Consider the following 24308-nt stretch of genomic DNA (forward strand, 5'->3'; position numbering starts at 1 on the left):
GCACTACTCAGTCGGAGTAACGAGGAATTATTGTTGTGGATTACAAATTTTATTGTTACAGGTGTAAGTGAGAAGGCCATAATAAAGCCTGTCCTCTTACCATCACATAGTGTATAAGCCAGGAAAGTCCCGAAGGGACACCTGTGAAGACGAGCAGAACTCCATTCCCTGCAGCCCTCACATCCTGGAAGCTGAGGTTCCATCGCACGGACGAAGACTGAGGATGACGGCGAAAGATGTGCTTTTGATTGTGTTTATTTACATGTGTTTTTATATTCAGGAAGGTAGAGGTACCGACACTCCTAGCTGTGAGGTATGCATTAAGACTACGAGAACAGGTAACCATATTTCCCAAACCCTAATTTGGCATTCACAATACGAGTGTAAAGGAGAGGTATCAAGATGTAGATACCTAAATATAGATTATAGTGTGTGCCATTTAGGAGTAGGAGAACCTAAGTGCTTCAGTCCGGAGTATCAGCCTCGTACAATTTGGTTGACTCTCAGGAATGGAGATCCTCAGGGGACCCTAATTAATAAGACGGTGTTAGAATCCGTACATTCTTCGGGTGTTCTGCTATTTGATGCGTGTAAAGCGATATCGAGTGGTAGAAAGCCGTGGAATGTATGTGGGGATCTTAGATGGGAGAGGACGTATGGATCTAACGATAAATACATTTGTCCCAGTAGCAAAAATAAATATGTGAGTCCTAGATGCCCAAATAAAGACTATAACTTCTGTCCATATTGGTCTTGTGTGGGGTGGGCGACTTGGGGACAGACAGTAGATAAAGACATGATAGTGACTAAGTTGCCGACTAGCCCATATTGTAAGTCTATGGAATGTAACCCAGTCCATATACTTATTAATAACCCCGACAAGTTTTTAGATAAGTATGGCAATTTATTTGGGTTTCAGATATACGGGACGGGTTTAGATCCTGGGACATTATTGTTTATAGGGATAGAGACTGATACGGTATCCTCCCAGACTCATCAAGTATATCATTCCTTTTATGAAGAGATGAGCATAGATAATAAGATCCCCCATAACGCTAAAAACCTGTTCATCGACCTAGCTGAAAGTATTGCCGGTAGTCTTAATGTTACCAACTGCTATGTGTGTGGAGGTACTAACATGGGAGACCAATGGCCTTGGGAAGCAAAGGAGGTAATGTCCGGTTCTGAGGCAGTTGACCAACTAATATCTACACAAGCCGATTATCATATGAGTGTTAGAGGTAAATCTGAGTGGAGATTAAAGACCTCCATCATAGGTTATGTTTGCATAGCAAGGAAAGGAATAATGTATAATACTTCTGTAGGAGAATTAACTTGTCTAGGGCAAAAAGCTTATGATGATGATACAAAGAATACAACTTGGTGGTCGGCTTCAAATGTCTCAGAACCATCAAACCCGTTTGCTAGATACGCCAATTTAAAGGACGTGTGATTTGATCTATCCATCACATCTACCTGGAGAGCCCCAGCAAATTTGTACTGGATCTGTGGTAAGAAAGCCTATTCGGAGCTGCCACAGGACTGGGAAGGGGCATGTGTGTTGGGTATGCTCAAACCATCCTTCTTCTTGTTACCGATTGAAACAGGTGAGACTTTAGGTGTTAAAGTGTATGATGTGAATCATAGGAAGAAAAGGGGACCCATAGAGATAGGTACCTGGGAAGATAATGAATGGCCTCCCCAGCGTATCATAGATTATTATGGGCCAGCCACGTGGGCTGAGGATGGTACCTTTGGTTACAGAACCCCTATTTATATGCTCAACCGTATTATAAGATTACAGGCGGTGGTTGAGATTATCACTAATGAGACATCACAAGCGCTCAATCTTCTAGCGAAGCATAACACCAGGATGAGGACAGCAGTCTACCAAAATAGATTAGCCTTGGATTACCTATTGGCAGTAGAGGGAGGTGTATGTGGGAAGTTTAACCTAAGCAATTGCTGTCTTCAAATAGATGACGAAGGGCAAGCAATAGCTGAGCTTACTAGCCATATGGTTAAACTAGCGCATGTGCCTACTCAGGTATGGAAAGGGTACAATCCAAGTAGTTGGTTTGGTAGCTGGTATGAATGGTTTGGAGGGCTTAAGGCAGTGGTAGGTGGAGTCCTACTGATTTTACTGTTGTGTCTACTCCTACCGTGTCTTATACCCCTAGTAGTTAGGTCTGTGCAAAGCCTGATAGGAAGTATAGCAGAGAGAAAGGCTGCTGCACAGATAATGGCGATATATAAATATAGGGCTCTAGATCAGGGAGAACCAATGCAGGAAGATGAATGTTGAAGATTCACATCATAAGATAAGTCTGGTCTGGTTCAAGGTAACTTGCGGTGTAAGCAAAACTAAGGTTATGTGATGCCTCAAGTAATTGTAAAATATCAAGAGGCATCAAAGGGGGGAATGTGGTGGAATCTCGGTAAAAATAAATTTAGTAGGCCGAGATTACCACGTGGCATGTGTACGTGCATATGCTGACGTATCGATCAGTTGGTTGCACGTGGCAAGATACGATCAGTAGTGTACGGAGCATGTGCAAGAATACAGGATGTAGTATTCCCCCTCCTCCATTGTGCTGGACAAGTCATGCGGTCAAACAGGAAGTTAATTCTTATTTGTGTTGATTGGTCAAGGGAATGTGCGGGTGGAGCTTAATATGGGAGGAGTTATATGCCTATATAAGGAGCCTGCACTATTGTCCGGGGCTCAGAACTTGCTGTATTTTGGTGACATTAGTCCCTCTGAGTCCCGATCGGTGATCCAATAAAGAATCTCTTCCTTCCTGAAGAAACCTGTGTCCATCTCTCTGTGCTTGGCTTCCGTCAGTTTCTCCGGTATCAGTATATAGTTTGCCCCCAGCACTGAGAGGGTCAATGTTTTGCATGCTGTGTTGGTACATAATGTCTCCAGCACTGACAGGGTTAATGTAAGGCATGCTGTGTTGGTATATAATGTCTCCTGCACTGACAGGGTTAATGTAAGGCATGCTGTGTTGGTATATAATGTCTCCAGCACTGACAGGGTTAATGTAAGGCATGCTGTGATGGTGTATATAATGCCTCCAGCACTGACAGGGTTAATGTAAGGCATGCTGTGTTGGTATATAGTTTGCCCCCAGCACTAACGGGGTTAATGTAAGGCATGCTGTGTTGGTATTTAATGTCCCCAGCACTGACAGGGTTAATGTAAGGCATGCTGTGTTGGTATATAATGTCCCCAGCACTGACAGGGTTAATGTAAGACATGCTGTGTCGGTATATAGTTTGCCCCCAGCACTGAGAGGGTTGATGTAAGGCATGCTGTGTTTGTATGTATTTTGTCGCCAGCACTGACAGGGTTAATGTAAGACATGCTGTGTCGGTATATAGTTTGCCCCCAGCACTGAGAGGGTTAAGGTAAGGTATGCTGTGTTGGTATATAATGTCCAGCACTGACAGGGTTAATGTAAGGCATGCTGTGTTGGTATATAATGCCTCCAGCACTGACAGGGTTAATGTAAGGCATGCTGTGATGGTATATAATGCCTCCAGCACTGACAGGGTTAATGTAAGGCATGCTGTGTTGGTATATAATGTCCCCAGCACTGACAGGGTTAATGTAAGGCATGCTGTGTTGGTATATAATGTCCCCAGCACTGACAGGGTTAATGTTAGGCATGTTGTGATGGTTGGTCAGGAGGAGAGAGCTCTGGGAAGGAAGTGTCCCCCTGTCCCTAAACACTCCCTGCTGACTCAGACATGGTCATGGGATCAGACAGCAGGCTGTCAGGGTAGGGAAGGCTCTGATTGGCTACCAAATCAGTCACTCATTTTATTCCCTCAGGCGGCTGCAGGATACTTGTTTGTGCCCTGGATTGCCCTGTCAATCAACTGAGGCCCCGCCTCCTCAATCCTTCTGTATATGAGTGTATGACTGCCATCCCCGAACACATTGTCCCATCCTGCCCCGCGGAGGCTGCAGAGACCAGAGCTGGGAGATAACAAGCAGGCCATTATCTGATCAGCTGAGATCCGCACTGCTGGTATGGGGACTGATAATAGGGAGATCTGGGAGGGGGCTCTGCTAATAGAGAGATCTGAGGGGTGCTCTGCTAATAGAGAGATCTGGGGGGGTTCTGCTAATAGAGAGATCTGGGGGGGGGGTTCTGCTAATAGAGAGATCTGGGGGGGGGGTTTCTGCTAATAGAGAGATCTGGGGGGGGGGGGCTCTGCTAATAGAGAGATCTGGGGGGGGGCTCTGCTAATAGAGAGATCTGGGGGGGGGCTCTGCTAATAGAGAGATCTGGGGGGGGGCTCTGCTAATAGAGAGATCTGGGGGGGGGCTCTGCTAATAGAGAGATCTGGGGGGGGGCTCTGCTAATAGAGAGATCTGGGGGGGGGCTCTGCTAATAGAGAGATCTGGGGGGGGGCTCTGCTAATAGAGAGATCTGGGGGGGGCTCTGCTAATAGAGAGATCTGGGGGGGGCTCTGCTAATAGAGAGATCTGGGGGGGGGGGCTCTGCTAATAGAGAGATCTTGGGGGGGGGGCTCTGCTAATAGAGAGATCTGGGGGGGGGCTCTGCTAATAGAGAGATCTGGGGGGGGGCTCTGCTAATAGAGAGATCTGGGGGGGGGCTCTGCTAATAGAGAGATCTGGGGGGGGGCTCTGCTAATAGAGAGATCTGGGGGGGGGGCTCTGCTAATAGAGAGATCTGGGGGGGGGCTCTGCTAATAGAGAGATCTGGGGGGGGGCTCTGCTAATAGAGAGATCTGGGGGGGGGGGCTCTGCTAATAGAGAGATCTGGGGGGGGGGCTCTGCTAATAGAGAGATCTGGGGGGGGGGGCTCTGCTAATAGAGAGATCTGGGGGGGGGGGCTCTGCTAATAGAGAGATCTGGGGGGGGCTCTGCTAATAGAGAGATCTGGGGGGGGGGCTCTGCTAATAGAGATCTGGGGGGGGGGTTCTGCTAATAGAGAGATCTGGGGGGGGGGTTCTGCTAATAGAGAGATCTGGGGGGGGCTCTGCTAATAGAGAGATCTGGGGGGGGGGCTCTGCTAATAGAGAGATCTGGGGGGGGGGGGCTCTGCTAATAGAGAGATCTGGGGGGGGGGGCTCTGCTAATAGAGAGATCTGGGGGGGGCTCTGCTAATAGAGAGATCTGGGGGGGGCTCTGCTAATAGAGATCGGGGGGCTCTGCTAATAGAGAGATCTGGGGGGGGCTCTGCTAATAGAGAGATCTGGGGGGGGGGCTCTGCTAATAGAGAGATCTGGGGGGGGGGGCTCTGCTAATAGAGAGATCGGGGGGGGCTCTGCTAATAGAGAGATCTGGGGGGGGGCTCTGCTAATAGAGAGATCTGGGGGGGGGGCTCTGCTAATAGAGAGATCTGGGGGGGGGGGCTCTGCTAATAGAGAGATCTGGGGGGGGGGGCTCTGCTAATAGAGAGATCTGGGGGGGGGCTCTGCTAATAGAGAGATCTGGGGGGGGGGCTCTGCTAATAGAGAGATCTGGGGGGGGGGCTCTGCTAATAGAGAGATCTGGGGGGGGCTCTGCTAATAGAGAGATCTGGGGGGGGCTCTGCTAATAGAGAGATCTGGGGGGGGCTCTGCTAATAGAGAGATCTGGGGGGGGCTCTGCTAATAGAGAGATCTGGGGGGGGCTCTGCTAATAGAGAGATCTGGGGGGGGGGGCTCTGCTAATAGAGAGGGGGGGGGCTCTGCTAATCTGCTAATAGAGATCTGGGGGTTCTGCTAATACAGTGCTTTGAGAGATATGAGCATGGGGAAACTGCTAATACAGAGATCTGTGGGCCCTGATAATGGCCAAAAAGTTGGTAATACAGAGATCTGAGGGCCTTGATAATGGGGAAAGCCTCTTATACTGAGATCTGAGAGTCATGATAATGGCACAAAGCTGCTAATACAGAGATCTGTGGGCCCTGATAATGGCCAAAAAGTTGGTAATACAGAGATCTGTGGGCTTTGATAATGGGGAAAGCCTCTTATACTGAGATCTGAGAGTCATGATAATGGCACAAAGCTGCTAATACAGAGATCTGAGGGCTCTGATAATATTGACAGACCTGCTTATACAGAGATCTTAAAGCCCTGATAATGGATAGGACTATAGGATAGAACAAGTTGATAATTATAGGGGAGGTCTGCCAATACTTAGATTTTGGTACATTAATATTGGGTAGGGCTTATAAAGATCACATTATACAGGAGCTCTGCTAACAGAGATTTCTGAGTATCTGATATTTGGTAAAGATTAGGGGGATATGCACAGCGCTATGGAATTTGCCGGCACTATATAAATATTAATATGCATACACAAACATATGGGGTTAGTGGTAATAGTGTATGGAGAATCAAAATATTTGGATGGGGGTTTGCAATATACTGAGATCTGGGGGATTCAGATAATGGGGTATATAAACGAGCACAACATTGAGACTCTGATATTAAGGCGAGATCTGCTGAATCCAGGGATTTAGGGGTTCTGGTAAAAAGAAGAGATCTACTAAATTAAGGGGTTTGCGAGCTGTGGCAGTTAGGGGAGACCTGTAGAGGTGTCTATTTGGCCTAGGGGGTATCTGGATCTATTCCTCTATGTACCAGGATATCTGGAATGTCATCTCATTGTTCTTTGTTTGTAGATGTTACCTCCTTGTCTAATGGTAACCAGTCTTTCTTGATCTGTTTTCGTGTTTTTTTTTTGTCTTTGAACATTAACATGACCTTCCCCACTATGAATCTTGTAATAGGTCTAAAAAACAAATCTCCTTTCAGTTTGTCTTTTCGACCAGTGAGTGGTTAATGATCTTTCTAAAATGTTATTGTTCAGCTTTTCTCCAGTCCATGATGATGTTGTTATTGTAGGCAGTGTTATTTCAATACATTCCACCTTTTACAGTACAGTCGCTCAGCTCGAACCATGTAGATTGCCTCATACTGTCTCTGTTTACATTTATGCCAATGGTCTTGTTACTGAGCTGCTTGCTCCAGGGGATAGTCATATGGTTTATACGGCAGCAGAGTTTCCTCAGTGTTGCTGCTTGTTGTGTTTTTTTTTTAATACAGCGCTATAGAACATGTTGGTGCTTCACAAATAATATATTTTTTTCCAGTTGAGTCAAGTAAAACCCTCCCTAGATCGTCTCCTCTTCTTGTTTTTGGACTCCTTAATTTGATTTCTTTTGTTTACCTAATGTTCAGCACTGTGGAATATGTTGTTGTTGTTGTTGTTGTAGAAATAATACCACAAAGGACAGGCTGAGATTTTCTCTTATTCTCATGTATGCCCTGGGTTATATTGCCGTATTAAGTAATACTCTTTTTATTGAGACTCTGACCTGTAGTGCTGATGGTTCTACAGTTGGCGCATGAACCGGATGAGCTACCTTACTGGCTCTGATTTTGACCACAACATAAACTAGTACTGTACTGTTAGTACTGTTTAAAACCTTTGTCTGCCTGTAAGCAATGGTAGTAGACTTATTCCTTTATCCCCACTGTTTATACCGAGTCTGGAGAATGGTATTCGTTTAATATGTTTGTGCTGGCAGGTTAGGCACACACTTGCAATATTATAAGATTATTTTTATTATCCTATAAAGACTGCGTGAAATCTTCCAGTCAGCCCCAGGATATTCCTTCAAAATGTCTGCTATGGGTCACCATATTGAGGCTGCAGTCTAAAATAAATACACATTGTGTATATAGATCAATACTTGGGGCAGATATCTGAAAGTGGATACATTTTAAGGATTATTCCGTTGGTTTCTTTGTGATTTTTCCACTTTTAGAACTTTTACATGCTACATGAGCCAGATACATTTTGTTATTTATAGACAATTGAGGACTGAACTTTAAAGGAAGATAATAGTTTTAATATTTTTTTTTACATGGAAAACTAGGCTTGAGATCTTGTCTTTGACTTTGTCAATTAGAAAGCTGACTAAAAAAGTGTTCATTATTGGTGGATTTGTGACATTTTGTACAGCGCTACGGAATTTGCTGGTGCTTTATAAATAATAAAATAATAATTACAGTGTATAAGTTGTTTTCTCTCATACTATACTTTAATATATATGTGTGTGTTTGTGTGTATACACACACACGTACGTACGTTGATCCAGCACTCACGCTCCCAGTCCTGTCCTTGCCTAGGTGCAAATCACTTATGCCAAATTTTTTTAAAAAGGTGCACTCAAAGGACATTGTAAATAAATCTTGAAGTTTTATTGTGCAATTATACACCAGAAAACCTGTCTACGTTTCAGTCCTTTATGGGACTTTTCTCAAGACAATTACAATGCCAAAACCAGAGTTTAAATAGGTGAAATAAGCATAAGTGAAGAGTGATTGTGATACAAAACAGGGTGTGTTACGTATTCAACGATGTGAGCAAATTCCTCCCACTCGTCAAAAAATGATTACTGCAGTAATAATCACATGAGATCCTGAATATACAATCTAGTGTTATACAAAAGTGAAAAAAAATCACATACAGTGAACTAGCAGGTACCCCAGTGCTTACAAAGAAGGGCATAAGAATCCTGTAGCTAAATATTCAGAGAAGGGCAATCATTGTCTTTTCCTGAATATTTAGTTTCAGGATTCTTATGCACTTCTTTGTAAGCACTGGGGTGGGTGAGCCGTCCTCTGTAGAAAGAAATATATCCTACTGGGTCAAAACAAATAACTATATTAGAAGCCGTACAATAAGGGAAAACGTGAAATGAGGATTTGTACTTTAAACACCGTATTGGCAATAAAGGCAAGATCGTATGTGTGTAATAATTAATTATAGGAAATATTAAATACAAGTCAAAAGTAGGAAATATCTTGTCTGGACGAGATATCCTTGGGGCAATCTGCTTATCACAAATAAAAGAGACTCACAAATAGAAAAAGGGAAGGAGGGAGATAAAAAGCAGTGTACAAATTGTGATCAAAACAGACTATTCAATGAATAAAATCAGCATAAACACATATCGGCAAAATATATAACGGCAGGAAAAAAGTAATTGCAGTAACAAGTCATCATAGTAGAGATTAACCCCTTAAGGACCAAACTTCTGGAATAAAAGGGAATCATGACATGTCATGTGTCCTTAAGGGGTTAAAAACCCTTGCTCCAAAAATACAAAACATATTTTGTAAATAAAGTACCTCCCATCACACACACACACACACAAAACTAGACCATGATATTAGAGATATATTATTTCCTGATGTCAATCCATATTGGATTCTGTTTCAGTACTTTGGTAACACGTCCTGCATTTTGCTTCTTTTCTTACTGAATCCATCGCTCAGTGGTGGTGTTTCTTTGTGCTGCTAGTTAAAGTAACATTGTTTCACACGCCAGCTGTAGATCTTTGTGGTAATTCCCTACTGTAGGGGAAGTTCATTTAACTAGCAGTCTGCTGCCACCTGGGATTTGAACGAAACCGACCTCTCCACCACTCACTGGCCACGTACTATATGATGGTTACAAAAATAAACTTATGTCGCGATCAATACCATTCATACATCCTCTTTTATATATTCATTATTTTATTGTTGAAAAACATTTGAGGTTTACATCAGGCTCGACAAATCCCAGGCGCGTGTGTGCCCCTGTCAGAGAGAGAGAGAGTGTGTGTGTGTGTGTGTGTACCCCTGTCAGAGAGAGATTGTGTGTGTGTACCCCTGTCAGAGAGAGAGAGAGAGAGAGTGTGTGTGTACCCCTGTCAGAGAGAGAGAGTGTGTGTGTGTGTGTGTGTGTGTACCCCTGTCAGAGAGAGAGAGAGAGAGTGTGTGTGTGTGTACCCCTGTCAGAGAGAGAGAGAGTGTGTGTGTGTACCCCTGTCAGAGAGAGAGAGAGTGTGTGTGTGTACCCCTGTCAGAGAGAGAGAGTGTACCCCTGTCAGAGAGAGAGTGTACCCCTGTCAGAGAGAGAGTGTACCCCTGTCAGAGAGAGAGAGAGTGTACCCCTGTCAGAGAGAGAGAGAGAGAGTGTACCCCTGTCAGAGAGAGAGAGAGAGAGAGTGTACCCCTGTCAGAGAGAGAGAGAGAGTGTACCCCTGTCAGAGAGAGAGAGAGAGTGTACCCCTGTCAGAGAGAGAGAGAGAGTGTACCCCTGTCAGAGAGAGAGAGAGAGTGTACCCCTGTCAGAGAGAGAGAGAGAGTGTACCCCTGTCAGAGAGAGAGAGAGAGAGAGTGTACCCCTGTCAGAGAGAGAGAGAGTGTACCCCTGTCAGAGAGAGAGAGAGTGTACCCCTGTCAGAGAGAGAGAGTGTACCCCTGTCAGAGAGAGAGAGTGTACCCCTGTCAGAGAGAGATATTGTGTGTGTGTGTGTGCCCCTGTCAGAGAGAGAGAGTGTGTGTGTGTGTGTGTGTGCCCCTGTCAGAGAGAGAGTGTGTGTGTGTGTGCCCCTGTCAGAGAGAGCGTGTGTGTGTGTGTGTGCCCCTGTCAGAGAGAGTGTGTGTGTGTGTGTGTGTGTGCCCCTGTCAGAGAGAGAGAGTGTGTGTGTGTGTGTGTGTGTGTGTGTGTACCCCTGTCAGAGAGAGAGTGTGTGTGTGTGTACCCCTGTCAGAGAGAGAGTGTGTGTGTGTGTGCCCCTGTCAGAGAGAGTGCGTGTGTGTGTGCCCCTGTCAGAGAGAGAGTGTGTGTGTGTGTGTGTGCCCCTGTCAGAGAGAGAGTGTGTGTGTGTGTGTGTGTGCCCCTGTCAGAGAGAGAGAGAGTGTGTGTGTGTGTGTGTACCCCTGTCAGAGAGAGAGAGAGTGTGTGTGTGTGTACCCCTGTCAGAGAGAGAGAGTGTACCCCTGTCAGAGAGAGAGTGTACCCCTGTCAGAGAGAGAGTGTACCCCTGTCAGAGAGAGAGAGAGAGAGTGTGTACCCCTGTCAGAGAGAGAGAGAGAGTGTACCCCTGTCAGAGAGAGAGAGAGAGTGTACCCCTGTCAGAGAGAGAGAGAGAGTGTACCCCTGTCAGAGAGAGAGAGAGAGTGTACCCCTGTCAGAGAGAGAGAGAGAGTGTACCCCTGTCAGAGAGAGAGAGTGTACCCCTGTCAGAGAGAGAGAGAGAGAGAGTGTACCCCTGTCAGAGAGAGAGAGAGAGAGTGTACCCCTGTCAGAGAGAGAGAGAGTGTACCCCTGTCAGAGAGAGAGAGAGAGAGTGTACCCCTGTCAGAGAGAGAGAGAGTGTACCCCTGTCAGAGAGAGAGAGAGTGTACCCCTGTCAGAGAGAGAGAGTGTACCCCTGTCAGAGAGAGATATTGTGTGTGTGTGTGTGCCCCTGTCAGAGAGAGAGAGTGTGTGTGTGTGTGTGTGTGTGTGTACCCCTGTCAGAGAGAGAGTGTGTGTGTGTACCCCTGTCAGAGAGAGAGTGTGTGTGTGTGTGCCCCTGTCAGAGAGAGTGCGTGTGTGTGTGCCCCTGTCAGAGAGAGAGTGTGTGTGTGTGTGTGTGTGTGTGTGTGCCCCTGTCAGAGAGAGAGAGAGTGTGTGTGTGTGTGTGTGTGCCCCTGTCAGAGAGAGAGAGAGTGTGTGTGTGTGTGTGTGTGTGTACCCCTGTCAGAGAGAGAGAGAGTGTGTGTGTGTGTGTGTGTGTACCCCTGTCAGAGAGAGATTGTGTGTGTGTGTGTGTGTACCCCTGTCAGAGAGAGATTGTGTGTGTGTGTACCCCTGTCAGAGAGAGTGTGTGTGTGTGTGTGTGTGTGTACCCCTGTCAGAGAGAGAGAGAGTGTACCCCTGTCAGAGAGAGAGAGTGTACCCCTGTCAGAGAGAGAGAGTGTACCCCTGTCAGAGAGAGAGAGAGTGTACCCCTGTCAGAGAGAGAGAGAGTGTACCCCTGTCAGAGAGAGTGTGTGTGTATGTGTGTGTACCCCTGTCAGAGAGAGAGAGAGAGAGAGAGTGTGTGTGTACCCCTGTCAGAGAGAGAGAGAGAGAGAGAGAGAGAGAGTGTGTGTGCCCCTAAACTTAGGTGCTGGACACAGTGTTTACATTGAAAGGTCTGCAGGTACAGGCTATAGACACCAGAATAACTACATTAAGCTGTAGTGGTTCTGGTGTGTATATAGTGTCCCTTAAGAATTGCATTTTTCTTGTTGAAAACTAAACTTAAAATAATTTTTAAACTGACAACTTTTTTAGCTCCTAGATTCCAAAGAAATTAGTCAAGCCGTGGTTCACGTAAACTCTCACCAGTTCCCATAACTTTGTATTTTAGTTATTTTTTTTATCTTCTTCCTGTTAAGATACTCTCACTTCTTTTTTTTGTTTGTTTTTTGTTTTTGTCCCCCCCCTCCCCCTCCCTTTGATCTATGTGACATTTTGATGTTTTTATTCCACAGTTTTGTTCTGTGAGTGAGGAAGTGGCTACATTCAATAAATAACATATAACAAGGGAATGAATTCCCAGTGGCCCATAACACCATGAACCCGCCTGTGGTTTTGTTTCCTTGTAGATTGTACAGTTTTTATCTGTCTCTTTGCACCCGGTGCTTAGACTTTCAAGGAGAGACTGCTGGCCAGCTTACTGACTTTTAGAATGAGCTGTGTCATGCATTTTAAAAGGTGGTTCCTCAGCATTTTCCTTGTGGTGGTAAATGGTTTGTGTTTTGCTAAACATTGAGCACATCAGCTGATACTCCTGTTGCGTTAAAGACACACACACACACACACACACACACACACACACTTACTATTCTATTTAATGTGAAGTACAAACTAAACTTTATTATAAAATAGCTTTAGATCTATGTATATATGAGGCTCTCTCAATAAAAAATATGTTTTGTATTTTTGGTTCCCCCCTCCCCCCTCTCCCCCCCCCCCCTCCTCCCACCTATTTAATTCCCATCTTGAGGATAGCCATTATGTCCAGCTATATGATCGTCAAAGAAGTCTGCACTCAATAACGCATTTCGTCATTAGGAGCTTTGTCCTATAGTCCTTTTGTGCCAAATGTCTAAAACTGTTCAAGTAGCTAATTTCTTTTATTTCCCAGTTGCTGACCTGTAACCTTAAGGCTTAGGATTGAGATGTTAGTAGCCAAAAGATAGTTCTCCATCTGTTCTACAGTAAGCTCCTGTGATGCTTTGAGGCTAACCATCACGGGACTTGTAGGTTTGCAAGATCTTGGAGTGTCATTATGTTCCATTCTTGGTCATCTCTGCGCTAAAACTCCACTCCTATCAGGGATATTCTTTTTTGCTTTACTTGTTACTGATTGATGTTTTATTTAGATTTTTTGTAAGACCATCTCTGGGGTAAAGACCAGTTTAAAAGTAACCTTGCGGATTTACTGTAAAGATGCATTGTCGGCATTAGAGCGGACTGATTGCCCATATGTTAAAAAATGTTGTGCAACTAAAGCTGCTTTAATAATTCAGAGAGGTAAACTATAGACATTCTACAGTTCCTGATAATCCTGGTGATTGGGCCACCCTCTTTCACAGTTAAACTGGTGACGACGCTACCATCTTTAACAAACAAAATGATGTCAGGGCATTCACAAATAAATTGTCGACTAGGCCACCCTAGAATCAATTAAATTTGTACTTTAGACCACTTGCTTAAAGGAGCACTATAGAACCAGGAACACAAACATGTATTCCTTACCCTATAGGGTTTAAAACCACCAGCTAGCCACCCTGGTCCCCTCATGCCTCCCTAAAAATAGTAAAATCTTACTTGTATTCAAGTCTGCAGCTGCATGCTTTGTCCCTGTTTCCTTTAGACATGCCTGCTGACATCAGCAGAAGTGGTGGCCTGATCCAATCACAATGCTTCCCCATAGGATTGGCTGAGACTGTCAAGGAGGCAGATCAGCCAGCACAAGTCAAACACAGCCCTGGTCAAGCAGCATCTCCTCATAGAGATGAATTGAATCAATGAATCTCTATGAGGAGAGTTCAGTATCTGCATGCAGAGGGAGGAGAAACTGAATGTTTGGATGCATTTTAGGCAGCCATGACCCAGGAAGGATCTCTAACAGCCATCTGAGGAGTGGCCAGTGAAGTTATCACTAGGCTGTAATGTAAACACTGCATTTTCTCTGAAAAAACAGTGTTTACAGCAAAAAGCCTGAAGGAAATGATTCTACTCACCAGAACAAATTCAATAAACTGTAGTTGTTCAGGAGACTATAGTGTCCCTTTAACCACAGTGGGTTGCAACATCTCTGAATTAGAGTCATGTGATAGAAAACACAAGCCAACTTCCTTGTGTACCGAAATGAGACATCTAACCTTTGCTAGGTAGCAGATAATAGCAGGTGTGGAGCTTATATGCAAACCCAATACAAGATGAATGCACCTATTGTGCAATGCAACATCTTTATCCTCAAACATGGTGGTGTTCGGGTCCTTGACACATTGTTGTGTTTTTTTTTTATGTCTTTATTGGTCCCAGCTTTATATTTATTAATTCCCCCACGCCAAGACAAATATGAAGCATGCCACTGCTTTTTAAAGGTCTATCCTTCCCATCTTTTGGTTCCCGTCTTTTTGGCTGTTCTATACTGGTTTAAATGTTATTGCTTCTGACATACTCCTTAAGTTCTATTTTGATGCTTGCTTAATAAAAGGGCTGAACATTTTAAATATTCAGAGACATTTAATAAACTGTTGCAAATTAAGATCTAAAATGACCTGGCTTAGAGCTATCTCATTTTTACAATTTGCATTTCAGCTCACAGCAATTTGGACTTTATTGTAGGTATCCTGCAAAGCCAGTAATTTACAGGGATTACACTATTGCTTAAAAAATACACTTCTCGTTATAATATGCCTTTCTCCCATCAGTTTCAGATTATTCAAATCTCATCTAATTTGATATTACAAGTCAAAGTAATCTTTTACATTAGCTGCCTTAAAATAGGTTCTAATTTTTATTTATGCTATCCCATTTGTCAGATACTATTTGGTATGACTGGATATCAGTGAAGTATTGTGTATGGTTGTTTAAAAAAGGACTCCCTATCTTTTAGACCTACCTATAGCAGAAGAGAGTCGCCGGTTCTCCTAAGAAGCAGTTTAGCGAGTATCATATAACTAATTATTAGGGACGACACCTTCTATCCCCATCAAATATAGACACAAAGTTATTCACTAAAGTGTGGATTCAAGGGATAGGGGAATTCCAAATTTTAGGTCAATATATTATCCACGCTTGGAATAATCAAAGAGCCTTACTATATTCCGTTCTGAATAGGAGAGTGTAATGTAATTGGAACATACTGTGTCATCCTAAAATTAATGCATGTTCAACCCTGAAACCGATAGCTGTAAGTAAACGTTACTTTCATTTCTTAACATGTTATTGTTAATTGTGATAGCGTACATATCCTCAGACATTATGGTTCGCCCGAAGATATCAGACAATTTTGCCAAATCAATGTTCTTCTGTGTTTGCTGATGCTGTAGTGGTTATGGTGTTATGAGTACCCTGGTGCCTTATACAACAGGTAAACCTTGATCTCATGTGACTCACTTGTGTGCACCCTATTCTCTCTAAACCAAATATGTATGGGTTATAAAAGCTGAAATTGACGTCTCCACACTTGCTCGTTTTTCATTTGTTGAATATTGTTACTCCGTCTTGCTGTACTACATGCACATTGCTTTTCTGTTCTATGCTAGGACAATAGACAATTATTTTTCAATTATCATCAGTAGAATCTGTTCAACCATTGGGTCGCAGGTAGAAATCCCGGGAAGTGTTAACTCAGCCCTTCATCCTTCCGAGGTAGATAAACTTAGTACCATTAAATTAGGAAATAGTAACAACCCCTGGATGTTGGGCTAAGGTAACATCCCAAGGATGTACTTGAAAACCAGAGTTATCTGAAGGTACCTTTCCTGGTTAAATACTTTGTTTTAAATATTTGCAAAATAAAGTTTGTATCGTGTATTCTCTCTCTATGCAGGGTTCCGTTATCCATTCAGCTCACAATGTTTCTACCACTGAGCCTGCTGCTCAGTTTGGCGTTGGCCGTCAGCTCTTTTCCAGTTGATCCGGAGGATAATGGAAAGCACTGGGTGGTGCTGGTTGCCGGGTCCAATGGCTGGTACAACTACAGACATCAGGTACCAATCACTTAATCAATGGGGACCTATGGGGTTTAATCTCCTTTACTTTTCATGACAAGAGGATGGGACATTTCCATTATACAATGACATATATAAGTAATGCAATTGCTCATTAAAGGAACCCTGCAAGTACCATAACTACTACAGTTTGCTGTAATCATTATGCTGCCAGCAGTGCCCAGATGATCCCCCATTCTAAAGACTCTGAAACTAATGTAGAATGGTTTTACAGCTTACCTCCTAGGAGCTTCTGGTTCTCCGTAGTAAGTATTGCAAGGACACCATAATCACTTGTGCGCTGTTTTGGTGCTTGGAGTGTTCATTTAAGGAGTTAAAAGGTCCATCATTAATTTATATCATTTGTATATATTTATCTTTATGTTAGTGCTTTCTTTTTTTTTTTTTTTCTTTTTCTTTTTTTTTTGTGATGCAGCTATATACTCCAAATTATGGTTTGCTATTAGCCACTATTCTTCACCATCATATTGTTGTTTTTTTGTTTTTGTTTTCTTCTTTGTTTCAGGCTATAGAATACGATTGAATACAAGCTTAGATCTAGAGCATCTAATGTGAAAAAAACTGCACATTTTTTAAATGTTAAATTAATCGTAAAAGTTTTGAATATGCTGCACTTTTTCTAACTGAAGGCTAACATGCTAGTCAGTTATGTCTGTATGCAAGAGGGAATGTGTGCCTTAAAGCAGGAAGCTCTGTACAGACCAAGATTACCAGCTAGATCCAGCATGTCAAACTCAAATGCTAACATGGGCCAGATAAACATGCTTTAAGTTTACGTGGGCCACTAAAAAACGAAAACTTCAGTTTTCATAGAAACGTAGGTTTATGTCGAAAGGTACAGTATAAAAAAAAGTGCCTAACTGATACTGGACGTCCTCTGTCTCGTAGGGCGTAAAAGTAAACAAAAGAGCAAATTTCTTTTAAGGAGACGTGCATTTGCATATAACCAATGTTTCAGTCCAACTAACTTGACATATTAAGAAATGTTTGGTGATGGGACTGAAATGGTGAATGTATGCTGTTGCACAGCTATAAAAAACAAATGACGTTATCTTTTTGGTTTTGAAGTTCTACGAGTGTGTTCTTCACTTTGGCTGAGATCATCAAACTTGATGATCTCAGCCAATCCAATGCTTTCCCTCCACTCAAATACACTGCCCCCTTTCACCCAATCTAAGACACTGCCCCTTAATCTAATACACTGTTCTCCCTGCCCCTTAATCTAATACACTGCCCCTTAATCTAAGACACTGCCCCTCCTCCCTCCACTCTTATTGAATACACTGCCTGCCCCTTATACCACTCTAACACACTGCCCCCTCCCTCAAAACAATACACCTCTCCCCAATTTAACACCGTACACAGGAAGGTCCCCCAAACCCCTCTTCCCCTACCTTAAGATGAGCCGCCTGTCCTCCAGTTCCAGCTCTTCTCTGTTCAAGCAGGCCAGATGCTCCGCTAGCACTGTGAGTGGCTGACCTGCTCTGCAGACAGGCAGCCACTCTTGTGACTGTGGGAGGGAAGACAAGAATCAGACAGGAAATATCTTGCGCTAGATAATAGGAAGTAGTGTGAAAACATAGATGTATATATCACTCGGAGGACTCAATTTGCTTCAACAGAATAAAGAAGCTTGACAACAAGAATATAAAAAACAGAGGTGAATGATAAACCGGTCAAAGGCTAGGATATGGAGCACTAAATAATGTGGCATCAACCCATGCTCCTCCAAGTTAATGGCCTATGCCTGGTCGAGTGTTTGCTGCAACCACATCATACCAGCCCCAGGCTGGCATAGGAATTTGCGTGCTTTCCCCACCGTCCCAAAAGTCCAAGACACTATTCCTGCTGGCCGTGTTATCTGAGGTCGATGATGCCTCTGCCACAATACACTCAGAGGGTGTGGGTGGTGCATGGGGTATATGCCCCAGTTGACTCCTGGCCTAGAAAGGCAGATCTTCTAGAAGACATGGGATATCCTCACTGTGTCTCTCAGCATGGGTTCTTGAGAGTATCGGTGTAAATCAAGCTGGTCCGGTTAAGGTAGGCATGTAGTCGCTCTCAGGCTTAGCCGCTCTAAGAAGTTCTCAAAGAGACCATCATATTTTTCTAGAATGTTGTCCATCTGTGGGCTTGGGTCAGTGCCATGTGGTGAGGCAATCTCGTGAATCAGGCCATGTGGGCCTCTTGCTGTGTAGACCATCTGAGGCACACAAAGCTTGCAGACCCAAGAGCGGGGACCTGGATAACCCCTGCTAGTCCAATGGAACAGCTGTTTCCCTCGCCAAGAACAGAGGGCCTCTGTGTTGGAGGTTTCCTCGAGTCTCTTGCCGCTCATGTATCACCCTCCAGGCACCTTTAGTCATCACTCCAGTGTATCAGATTGTGTAAAAGACATTTTTAAAAGGAGCCCTCATGGCAAATTTTGTCAAAATCAGCTGAGCTCCTCTGCAGTGCGACCGTCAAGCATGGCCATCAAGCTCCGCCCCTAGAAATACAATTTAAATGAAAATGGCTTGAGCACATTTTTTTTTTCTTCATTTATTTATTTTGTGATATTAATATTTCTTAGTGTAATCTGTCCCTAAATAGTAAAGTATCCCTGAAAAAAAAGGTTATTTCTAGGAGTCTATCAAATTCGAAACCTTCTACTAAACAGTTCTTTTTACGGTTTCTATGTTGGCCTTAAATGAGAAATTCTCTCTGAATTCCTCAAAGTTCTCTTTTTAGTGGATATCCCAGCATGTGTTTGCTGGGATGAATACACAATGAAATGTCTCTCTCTGAGTATGCATTATTAGCTTGTGAAGGGGTAACCTCATTGCATAGGTTATGGTTCAGAGCGTTCTCCTGTTACTGTCTTACAGCATACAGTTTCTAATGAATACCAGCATTGAAGGATTATTTCGACCAGCCTGATAGTGGTTTGTGTACATGCACCTACTACAGGGCTAGCAATTGAGAGTGATTGGCTTAGCGTATTTCTATTGGGAGTGGTTAACAGGACCACAAACAGGAAGGCCCTTTAGCGGTTGTCCAAGTGACAACCATTAGAGTTGACGTTGGGAAGCAATAGAAAATTTTCTCAGAAAAGGCGAGTTTTACACTGTTGAGTTTTCAAGGACAGTCTATTAGTATAGGCTTTAACATTCCTTATTACATATTGACGTACCATCTTGACCTACTTTTGTAGTTTTATTTTTACTTTTGTGAAAATGTAAAGAGGATTTTAATGTCAGTCACCCATGGAATGTTACTGTAATCAAATGATAAATAACTGGCGCATGTGACTGCTCAACCTGTACAACCTGTAGAACCAGTGTAGCATACCGGTTTAAATCGCCTCTACCAATATCTAGTTAACTTTATTTATATGTTGTAAATGGCATAGCCTGGTATAAAACGTAAATACATTAAACACATCCCATAATGCCTTGTGCCAGCCCACGAGGAAGGGCCCTAGCGTGCATGTGTTTGTACACGTATGATAGAATATACCCCACAGTGAATAAGCATTTTTGTCAAATGTATGTTTCTTTTATTTCACACCGCTGTAATATTTACTGTGGTGAGTGGGTTTTCTCCAGCTCAAAAGGGTGGCTGATCCACTTCAGTCCTATGTATTCCAGATTGGGAAACTATATGTGTTTAAAGGGACACTAAACATCAAAACTGCTACATCTCAATATAATGATTTTAATGCACAGATGCAGTCCCTTTACTCAGACAATAGGTCTGCCTCGCTCCTGATTGCACAGAGATAATCAATCCTGATCATCTATTTTTTTTATTTTTTTTTTAACAAAAGTAAAAAATAAAAAATAAAAAAAGGAATACTGATGTTTTTATAACATTTAGTTTAAATGTACAAGTGTTATTTTTAAGTATTATATCTGACAGAATTGGTTTCATCTACACAGGGTTGTCTTTTCTGCAAGTGAAATGGTAACATGAGCCATTTTTATACCTAAACAAAGTCATATTCCGCTTAACTTGGTTTCATGTAACGATTAGTCCCCGTGACTGCTCTCGAAATTAGCATGCATGTGGATTCTCTATTTTAATTTCTCCAGCGTACGAACGGAACAAGTAAGTTCACTGTGCAGGAAGTGACCCCCAATGTCAATGCACTAGACAGATCATGAAGTACAAAATACATATGAAAACATAAACAGCTTGCCAGTTGCTAACTTTGCGGCACTGGCATTAGCAAAGTTCTGCAGCTGGCAGACGCCTGCTCAGCCGGTAAGAAGCTCCTCCAATCAAGGGGTGTAAGTCCTGAAGAAAGTTTGCTGTGCCAAAATTACAAGTGTATCTTTGCAAGGTTATTCTTTGAACCTCCCTTACTCTGAAGCCTTATGGAGTCTCTTAGGCCTTTTTTTACCCTCCCTCCAGTGGCACGAGGAATCCCTCACCCACCACAGCCATTCTGACCATTGGGTGATCACCCGTAATGATGATGATGATCTCCTGGCAAATCCAATAATTCTCAGAAAATCAGTGGCCACACAGGCCGCAGAGTGATGATAATGCTTTTCTTAGAGAAGGTTTGAATCCAATAAATAGCTTTTCGCTTTGTGGTGGGGTACAATGCAATCCGGAAGGGTGTTGTTGAGGGTGCAATTAAGGAACATATTAAAGTGCCGATTGATCTTGAAATCCGCATTATATTATATGTCAAGGACAGGACACTCTGTTAACCCCTAAAGCATTTCAGCAAGCATTGCAATGCAAACACTAGAACTTTTAGGCATTTATAAAGTGGTTTCATTGTACTGCCAGCTTACATTTATTTAAATGTCAAGTATGTTTGATGTGTTGTGCAGAGTGGTCTTGGTCCCCACACTTGAGTTCTCTAAGTAACTCACCTGAGATTCTCTAAAACATTAACCCTTCCAAAGACCACTGCCAAGTCTTGTTTATTGGGATAAAAGAAAGGGTATTGCTACTGTACAGGGCTTGGTTATTGATAATTGGTTGTTATTCTTTATAAAGTCCCAATACATCCCGCAGCGCTGTACAATTGGCACAAGTACAAAGACAAAACATACAATACATCTGAGACCATACGAAATTTGACAAATACAGGAGTTAAAGGGACACTATAGGCACCCAGACCACTTCAGCTCTTTGAAGCGGTCTGGATGCATAGTCCCAGGTTCCTTAACTCTGCAAAGGTAATTATTGCAGTTTTTAAGAATAGACAGAGTTGAGATCGGGTCACATATGTACGGCTGTGATAATATTTCACATTCGTGGTTACATATAACAAATAACAAGCAAAACTGAATAGAAGATTCTAAATATATATATATATAATATATATATACCCGAACATTGTCGTCTCATTGGGCAGTTGCTATCTAATCGTCTGTGAATGATGCACAATGCATTGATAAGAGGGCAGCGGGTTGAGTACTTTGTTAGTTGGCACAGTCTTGGGACTGTTGTGGAGGGTCCAAGGTGTGGCCCCATCATAATGGGTGTTCTGTTCCCTGCATACTTAAGATAGGGGGGGAATAGGTATTTCCACAGCAGCCCCCAAGCCCGTCAAGGAATCATTTGAAGTTCTGTGATCCATGGGTTCCATATTTTGTGGAAGGATTTAGTGTTTTTATGGATCAAGGCCAATAGTTTGTCCATCTCCATTGTCCTAATTTTGCCTATCACCTCCAGCATTGTCAGGATGTCGCTGCATCCCCAGTGACGTGCGATGGTCTTGGTTAGGCTTGGATAGGAGCCATACCCAGGAGACCCTTGGGAAGCTCCACGTGCAGAATACCTGGACAAAACATTTTTTTAACCCCTTCTGCACCACAGTGGACAAGGGTGGGAGAGCTATAATGCCAGAAAAACAAGTTTGTTTTCCTGGCACTATAGTTTCCCTTTAAGGGCTCTTTGTGTAGATGGATATGAGGGATGAGAAGCAGGATTCATGTTTATTTTAAGCAGGTGTTCAACCAATAGCACAGAAATCCTATTGAGCTTATGCACCAGCTATCTGTAGCTAGTATAATACAATCAGTGTGCAATATGAAGGAGTCAAACCCTATAAATCTGTCTGTACCAAGAAAATCTATGAGAAATTACCCAGTAATAAACTGTTGGTTCACACTCAGGTGTTTTCTCACTCTAAACCGTCCGTTTTATTGGATTGATAACTGCAAACTATTCCAATTTTTTTTACATTAATATCACCGTATGACTATAAATGGTAAGCTCACCTGCCAAGGTTAAAGCAAACCTATGATATTTATGCCGATGTTAACAAACAAAGAACCCTCCCCCATATTTTTACTGTATGGTATACCTGTTTTTTAACACGTGTTACTCGTTGGGTCTGCATTTATCCAGTTTGTTTTACTGCCATGTCTGAACATATGGATAAATAAACAGCACTTTCAGTGGAACTTCCTGTTGCCATTTTGTGAGTGTGGTTAAGGGAAACCTACATTAACCATTCACCAGGTTGCTATCAGCTGGCAGGAAAAATCCCTGTAATTATAAAGTCTTTGAGGTTCAGAAAAGCAGAGCACTATAGTGTGTGTATATAATAACATTCGTGAATCAAACACAATTTCAGTTCATTTTTCATTATGCCCAGGGACACTAGTTAGACAAAGACCCTTTTCCCTTTCCACGATGTTGGTGTCATTGCTAAGGGACGTCATGATATCTGGTCTAGGTTAAACAGCCCATGATGTGCAGCGGGTGCTGTTAAATATTGCACCCCCTGCTGATTGTACGGACCCACACCGTTTATTTACCCAATGGTAGGCATCCTGTAGAATGCAAACAGTCAATTCTGGTATGGGCACAATGCATAGTACAGAGAATGGGGAGCAGGACTGGACGAGCAATTTGTCTTATTTTCCACTGACTGGTCACATGGTGTTTAATTATAAAGAAGTGAAAACCCTGTCTGGGGAAGTTAAATCACTCTTACTCAGATTATTAATGCAAGAATAAGCATTTTAAGGAACACATGCCCAGGACATAACATAACAGCTGTTTGCTGAGACACCAGGCAGTGCACACGCGTTGCTCTGTATTACAGTAATTTCATGGTAAGCGGTTTATGTGGCTGATTACTATAGCAGGAACCAGTCAGGAGTCTCAGTACTGTTTTTAAATTTTTTTCTTTTTCAAGAATATTGACATGTGACAGCATTTGCCAGACTGTGGTCAGTTGAGTATTCCATTCGTGCACACTGCATGTCAACCATCGTGGATAAACAATCTTGCCATGTATCATACTGTATGATACAAATATAGGGGATTCACACGGGACCCTTTTAAGTAGGAGCATCAATCTTTTCTGTTGCAACTCTATGAATGGAAAAGGCAATTTCTGCGTCATGCCCTTATATGTGGGTTATATACTGCTAGTTACCTTTCTGTGTATGGACAGCTGCAAAGAGGTTTATGGGAAAACATTTCAGCTTCATTTTGTACTGAATTATGTTTTGGGTTTTGACGCGAGTAGATCCCAGAAAAGAGATGCTAAATGTGGACATCCAAAGGTTAATTATGTTTTGGGCCGGGGAGGGAAGTTGTAATCTAAACACATTGTGCTAGCGGGTATTGATATATATATATTGTTGTTGGTTAAATGATGTTTAAAGAATGTTCAGTATTTCCATGGTGGATTCTCAGACGTGCCCAATCACGTATGTCATTTAATAATTTGAAACCGTTCTATTTGCAGGCCGATGTGTGCCACTCTTTTCAGATAATCAAGAAAAATGGTATTCCTGATGAACAGATTATCGTTCTGATGTACGATGACATTGCAGAGAACGAGGAGTAAGTATCCGTTCTTTGTGTAGTTTCTCTACGTTGCTATCCACCTGCTAGGGAACTTTCCCGGATACACCATGTGTTCCTATACCACGATCACTTCTTGTTTATGGACAGCACATGACAACTGCTGACTAATCTCTAACCCCTTACATGTCCCTCTCCTCGTTTACAATGCCTTTCCATTTGTGGATCTTCGCTGCATGTCTCACTGCTTCCCAAACCGATGTGGAGGTAGCCAGTGCCTGGTCTCATTTTTGGTTTTACAGGACGTGCTTTTATTCCAGTGTAGCCGTGTTGAACGTTTGCTTTTGTTTATTCTTACGAACTAATTTACCTGATCTGGAGCTCCCCGTGTTAGATGAGAATGTGATATTCACCCTCCACTCCTATAGTTAATTATTATTGGCAGATGT

General features: G+C 42.9%; 1 protein-coding gene across 1 annotated transcript in view; it reads left to right on the plus strand.

Moving 5' to 3' along the window:
* The first annotated feature begins 3911 nt into the window (after positions 1 to 3911).
* LGMN (legumain) overlaps positions 3912 to 24308 on the plus strand; it is a 42581-nt gene continuing 22184 nt past the window's right edge. Inside the window, exons 1-3 of the mRNA XM_063439198.1 lie at positions 3912 to 4040; positions 15912 to 16071; positions 23801 to 23898. Coding sequence (XP_063295268.1) covers positions 15937 to 16071; positions 23801 to 23898 — 233 coding nt within the window. The 5' untranslated portion in view covers positions 3912 to 4040; positions 15912 to 15936. The remainder of the gene's footprint in view (positions 4041 to 15911; positions 16072 to 23800; positions 23899 to 24308) is intronic.

Source organism: Pelobates fuscus, chromosome 13 (genome assembly GCF_036172605.1).
Source record: "Pelobates fuscus isolate aPelFus1 chromosome 13, aPelFus1.pri, whole genome shotgun sequence".
NCBI lineage: Eukaryota > Metazoa > Chordata > Amphibia > Anura > Pelobatidae > Pelobates > Pelobates fuscus.